General features: G+C 32.1%; 1 protein-coding gene across 3 annotated transcripts in view; it reads right to left on the reverse strand.

Annotated features, from left to right (window-relative positions):
* LOC110104079 (putative protease Do-like 14) overlaps positions 1-1224 on the reverse strand; it is a 38905-nt gene extending 37681 nt beyond the window's left edge. Inside the window, exons 1-3 of one of the 3 annotated variants that reach the window (XM_020833034.2) lie at positions 944-1221; positions 732-848; positions 564-652 (exon numbers count right to left, since the gene is read on the reverse strand). In XM_020833034.2, coding sequence (XP_020688693.1) covers positions 564-652; positions 732-848; positions 944-1067 — 330 coding nt within the window. In that variant the 5' untranslated portion in view covers positions 1068-1221. Of the gene's footprint in view, positions 1-563; positions 653-698; positions 849-943 lie in introns of all 3 variants that reach the window. The other 2 variants (XM_028695823.1, XM_028695824.1) reach the window with 2 other exon arrangements.
* Between the last annotated feature and the right edge of the window lie 5931 nt (positions 1225-7155).

The following is a 7155-nucleotide window of genomic DNA, read 5'->3' on the forward strand; positions in this document are numbered from 1 at the left end:
AAAATTCAAAGAGAGACAATATTGAACATTCTTGTGTTACCACTACAACGAATAATGCATAAGAACAATAAGAGACAAAACATTTTGCATTCTAAGATATCTTGACTAATTAAATAAAATAGTGATTATGCTAAGCAATGTTAGTTTATGACCAAGAATTAAAAAATAAACAGCAAAAAAAACCAATTAAGATGTACATATTAAGGGAGAAAATCGTTTAAATCTTATTGTACGCACTGTGGCTGCAAGATTTAGGCTTCTTTTGAGATGTTTTTTCTTAATGCTTCTTAAAGCAGCTTTCTAGTACAAAAATATGAAGCCATCTCAAACAAAGCCTTAGTCATGATGTTGCAACAGTGAAAGCCATTTAAAGCAAAATGACATGGGACTATTAAGCAGAAGAAGAAAAGTGTTTGTGTGGAATAAAATAGATATGCAACAATTGTCATGAGGAGAAGTGATTAAGGAGGAAAATAAAAAATAAAAAATAAAAAGAAACAAAGAGACTTTTTCCTTAACGAACCAGACTCGAGCATCTCTCCGGAATAGTGTAAAAAGCTAACCTTACTATTGAAGTCCGGTGAAAAAATGTTACGAGCATGGGTCAAGACTGTGCCGTTGGAATCTATTATGATTCCAGACCCTCCATTTCCTACAAGCAACGAGGAAAAATGAATATTAGATTAAAAATATCTTACTAAGTTGAGAGCTTCGGCCATAAGAATGTCTACTCTTTTCAGCAGAAACAATGACAACAGCAGGGCAAACATTCGCCGTTGAAAATTTAACGAAGGAATCCGAGCGTGGCCCAAATCGCCGATATATTTTACTGGGTTTGTCTTCTTCCTCTACGGACACAAATGGAATTAAAAAGAGATGCAGACAATAAGGAAAAAAAAAAAAAAAACAGAGCTCTTGTTTTGACAGGAATATCTTATCGAACTTTTGCTGGTCTCTGGGAATCCGTAAGGCTCGAATTTGCACCAGGATCCGGACGTGCGTCTCCATGTTCCTTTATGTTTAAACAAGCCAAGGGCAAAGGGCGTTACAGCTCCTCTCAAGTTCATATCGAGGTTTGTATCACAGAAGTTCTGGAATTTGATGGGGCGCGAAGGGCGAAATCAACAGCTCTTGACTGCTAGGGTTAAGAAAAAATAAATAGATCTTTTAAATGGGTAGAAAAGGGGGCTGTTTGGTATCGGAGTCGATTTAACTTTCAAATCCTGAAAATTCGGATTTAGAAAGTTTTGGAACAATTATTACGTCCTCTGACCTGACGTAGAGGTACCTTCGGCCGCCAATAACATATCGCCACGTGTTCTTACTCTTTACCGCGCGGCCCGACGACTTGACCCGGAGCAGAACCCAGGAATGCTTTATTTTTTTGCTCAGGATTTGCTCAGGATTTGCTAGAAAAAACTAGGTACAACTCAGTATTTGCTCAGGATTTGCTCGGTATTGATAGGGATTTGCTCGGTAGTGCTAGGTATTTGCTCGGTATTGCTAGAAAAATCTAGGTACAACTCGGTACAACTAGGTATTATTTTTAATTACTAATTATACTTACAGTTATCTAATTAATTAATTAATTATTCTATTGCTAATTAAGTATTTAATTAATATTTATACACTTAATTATCTAATTAAGTTTTTCTATAGTAAATCATATTAATTAAACTATATATTTATTGTCTAATTAAAAACTTAAGAATTAATCTTATAGGTGGGTAGGCTTTACCTCTTTATGCGTCCTTTTTCGCATGAGATAGAGCTTCTCTCTTTGGTTTCGCTGGTTCACGTGAGTTATAACTTTGAACGAGTCGCTTACCTTTGCTTGTCTTGGGCATGCTTTTCATCTTATGCATTTCTTTGTTGATGTTCTGTTTCTTTTGAAACTGAGTTATGCAAGTATCAAAATTTATCCACCTTCTATGAAGACGTTGTTCCTGTCATATCGGAGTTTGCCGCCTAGAGTTCATCGCAAAGGTAATGATATTTCACCCCGTTCACGTGCTTCTTTCGCTAAATACGTAAATCTCGTTGTTTGTAAATTTTTAAAACTATCGAACTTCAGGATTTACTAAATCCCATATTTACACCATAAATTATTAAATCATTAAATTCGGAATTTACGAGGCATTTGGATTTATTATGCACTCCAAAATTCTTTGGCAAGATTACTATAAATATGACGTAAATCTTGCTATAAATATGATATCAAACCGCCCATAAAAAGAGAAACAAAAATTGTTTGGGAAAAAGGTGTCAAGCGGAAATCAAACAAGGAGAGGAGGCGACAATAGAGAAGAATGAAGAAAAAGAAGCGTAGACTTAACAGTCATAATCTAAACTCTAAATAATAATTAAAATAAATAAATAAAAGTAATATATTTGTGCGCTCGAATCCCCAAATCCACCCCCTCCCCCTAGCTGCCACGCACACACACAAATTTACGTGTCGGAGTCCCTACATCCTGTGGCACATAAACGAAATCATAGAGATGAGATTCATTAAGCCTTATTTTCAACGCCTTGCGAGCTCGAGGCAACAAATGAGGCTTACTTTGACTACTTTTGATCACTATATTTTTTGTTATTTCCAAGAAGTTTTGTACAAAAAAATTTGGTGTATGAAATATTATAAAATTAGGTTTGAGCTTGATTAATTAATTAAATTTGAGCTCTAATTTAAGTTTAATTCTATAAGATCGAGTCAGCTCATTACTTATTAAGGAGACAAAATAAGTATGATTCAAGCAATTATTATAATAATATGGTAAAAATGAGATTTTAGGAGACAAATTATAAATAATTAATTGATATAAGAAAGTGATATATAAGGTTGAAATATTTTTAATAGCTTTATAATGAAACTGTTAAATTTTAATATATTTTAGTGTACTTCACAATAATATTTTTAAACCAGGCATCTCTCAAGCTAACGAGTCGAGTCAAAGATGGCCCAAGCATAGCTCATTAGCTTCTCGAGGTTGTGTCATTTATAGAGCTAGTTCATGAGTCAGCTAGACTCGCTTCACCTTTCGAATCGAAGCTCCGTGGTTCAGAGTAACTCTTTGGGTTGTGAGAGTTATAACAAATGTTGATGCATTAATTTGCATTTTCATTGTGATTTATTCTTCAATCAAAAAAAAAAAAAAAAAAACTCTACCTCACTATTAAAATTCACTTTTTTTTCTTTGGGACAAATATCTTAATTATTGGTATTGTTGGATGTTTGACAACAAACATGATTTAAATCAATTAAAATTTAATGAATTCTATAAATTTAGATTTTATAAATCTTAAGGGACTTTAAATTTTGAATATTAGATATATGATATTTATTAAATATTAGGGGATTCAAGTTAAATTCCCCCATTAATGGGAATACTTATCTTCCAAAGTGATTTAGCTGAACAAATTATTTAAATCGTTATAGGTTGAATTCAACTAAGGAGGTTTGAAAGGCAACCCTAATTTGGTCCAACGCATATAACCCATTCAAGTTGGACAATTTAAGCGAATAGGCCAACATACACATATGGGACCAAATGGAGTTAATCCAACTTAGCCCTTTCCAAACCATCAATTAATTGGAATTAGCTTTCCATTTAAAAGATAATATGAGCTAGTAACTACCTCAATTAAATTTATCACAAATAAATCACTTAATTCAAGGCTAATCACAGATTAAACTTTGATCAAAGAGGATTAGTTCTAAGTACATATGGCCTTTGAAAATGATCCATCTCTAACTGAAGTACAATCGTGATCCTACTCCTTAGGACTTTTGACAATAGCCTAGCCAATGTTTAAAGTCAAGTGGCAGTGGATGATGGAGCAAACGCCCGGGAACTAGATTCCATAAGGAAGTAGCCTTTCCCATTATAAGGGCGCACTTCTTTCACTCGTAGTGAGCTCCCAAAAACTCAATGAACTCTTCTAAATAGGTTTTAATCACTTGGTTAAACCAACTGAGACCTTTGCTTAAAAATGGTGGGGGTCGACCCATTGATCTTAACCAATTCAGGCAAATCCCATAGAGGGTAGGTCTATTGCACCTCGCCTCACTAAAAGTGAGGCACCAATCTCAATGAGCATTATTACTCAAACATTTATAAAACTAAATCACTAGTTAGCTCTTTATAATTTGGGCCTTCTTAAATTCAGAGTCCAGGGCAAACATAGAAAATCCTATAGGTTGATGTATGGATTCCCTTACACTTATCATATTGAAATCAATATATTTGGTCAAGTTATTGAGGAGAAATCACTTAAGGTCACCATCAGATTAGCTGATTCGCAAAAACCCAAACTTTGTTTTAAAGTAGAGTGGGGGAGAAAAAAATGGAAATTTTTCTTACAAATATTCCCTAATTTTTTCTTAAGATTTTAGTTGTGCATTAATCATATATCCAAACCTTATAAAATTTTGGACAAAGACACATTATACTACAAGAAACTTAGGAAAAATATTGGCAACCCATAATTTTCTTATTTTCTAATTATATATATATATATAATTTAATGATGTTCTTTAATTCAATATATACAAACTTAAATTTTTCCATAATTTAATTTATGCATTTGCATGTAGGTAATTTGTGAAGAAAAAAAAATATTATTTACAAAATTATCATTTTTTCCCTTAGTGGGGCATAACCATGGCATGCATTCCATTGATGCATCATCTCTCTAAAATATAACCTAATTTATTGGGATTTATTTGACTTCTTCTCTAATTTTTAACAATTAAAATAATATAAAATATTTTAATTATTTTATTTGCAAAATACCATAAATACCCTTAAAGAATTGAGGAGTTCTTAAGCATGTCATCTTTTGCTAGTGAATGCATTCAAATAAGTTTCAAATTCAATGATGCCAAAATAAAAAAATTTCAAATTAAAAATCCTAATTTTCTAAAATTAAAAATTATATTACAACAACAACATTAAGCCTTTTGTCCCACTACGTGGGGTCGGCTGCATGAATTCTTTTTCGCCATTGTGTCTGGTTAGAAGTCAAATTCTCATCTAAATCTAATAAAGAAATATAATTTCTAATATTGTCTAACCAAGTCTTTTTAGAACTACCTCTACCATTCTTAACATACGTCAAATCTAATACCTCAACTTTCCTAATTGGGTCATCGGAAGGCCTCCGTTTAATGTGACCAAACCATCTAAGGCGACTCACTCTAATCTTATCTTCCACTAGAGCTACTCCAACCTTTTCACATATATGCTCATTTTGTATCCTATCTCTAAGGGTCAAGCCACTCATCCACCTAAGCATCCTCATCTCTGCAACACTTAACTTAGTATTATGCTTCTCTTTTAATGGCCAACATTCGGCACCATAAAGTATTACAGGTCTCACCATCATCTTATAGAATTTTTCCTTAAGTTTGAGGGGGACTTTTATATCGCACAATAAGCCCGATGCATTCCTCCACTTCAACCATCCAACTTGAATTCTGTTGATAATATCCCCATCAATTTTACATCACTCTAAACAATAGATCAAATGTATCTAAAACATGTATTCTTATTAATGACTTGATCGTCCAAAGTCACAATCCCCGCACCAGGTCTATTTCCACTAAAATTACACTCCATATATTCAGTTTTAGATCTACTCAAGTGAAAACCTTTAGACTCCAATGTTGACATCCATAATTCAATTTTACGTTCAACTCCCTCTCTAGTCTTATCAACAAGAAGAATATCATCAGGAAAAAGCATGCACCAAGGAACATCCTCTTGCAAATTTCTAGTGAGAACATCCATGACTAAAGCAAAACGATATGGACTTAAGGCTGAACCTTGATGTAATCCAACAAAATAGGAAAATACTTAGTCAAACCACCTTGTGTTTGAACACTAGTAATAGCTCCTGCATACATATCTTTAATGATTTGAATATAAGCATTATTAACGCCTTTCTTTTCAAGAACTCTCCATGGCACTTCTCTTGGAACTTTATCATATGCTTTCTCTAAATCAATAAATATCATATGTAGATCCTCCATATTCTCTATATATTTCTCCATCAAACCTCTCAATAAATGTATGGCTTCCATAGTAGACCTACCCGACATGAATCCAAATTGATTTTGAGAAACATTAGTATCACACCTCAACCTATGCTCCATAATTCCCTCCCATAGTTTTAAAGTATGACACATTAACTTAATTCCTCTATAATTCGCACACTCTTGTGCATCACCTTTATTCTTAAAAATAGGAATTAACACACTCATTCTCCAATGATCTAGCATTATTTTAGTCTTTAAAATAGTATTAAAAAGTTTAGTAAGCCAAGAAATTCCTTCATCTCCTAAGCATATCCACATCTCTATTAGAATATCATTAGGTCCAACAACTTTTCCACACCTCATTTTCTTTAAAGCCTCTCAAACTTCGATTTTACTTATACCTCGATAAAAACAAAAATCTTTATTTTCATTTAGGGTGATAAAGTCACTAAAATAAAAAAAATAAATTAATAAATAAAAAATGAGTTTCATACATTTTGGTTTTAACTAATGCATGTTTTCAATTTCAAACATCTTATCAAATACTTGTAAATACTTTTCAATTTATTAGTATTTTCCAAATTTTATTTAATATTACTTAATTATTATAGTTTCATAATAATTACAAGATTGATCAATCATAATTATGAGAGAGTCATCTTACATAATTCTTATTATTATTATTTATTCTTCTTTGACTAGTTTCATAATTAAAGAAGACTTTGACTTTGATCATTCATTTAAGTTTGTTTTCCTAAAATATTAAAAGTTAAATCACTAATTATGGCAACATCTCCATGATATATAAAAATTTTAAATTAAAAAATAATCTTGGAAATCCAAATTTTCATTAAAATTTTAAAGCATTCAAATTTATTTTTCATTTGAATTGGTTTAAGCTTGCCAGCAACAAAATCCTACTAGAACATTGCAAGCACACCAATGTATTTTTATCTTGATCCTGTGTAGTATACTTCCAACATCTATATTAGATATATAGAGGGTCATATGGTCATTACACCTAAACTATAATCTCTCAATTTGATACAAAAAAAATCTCTCAATTTGATTAGTTTAATTTTAACTTAATTATCTCCAATTTGAGCTTAATTGAT

The sequence above is a fragment of the Dendrobium catenatum genome, unplaced genomic scaffold (genome assembly GCF_001605985.2).
Source record: "Dendrobium catenatum unplaced genomic scaffold, ASM160598v2 fragScaff_scaffold_692, whole genome shotgun sequence".
In the NCBI taxonomy this organism is placed as follows: Eukaryota; Viridiplantae; Streptophyta; class Magnoliopsida; order Asparagales; family Orchidaceae; genus Dendrobium; species Dendrobium catenatum.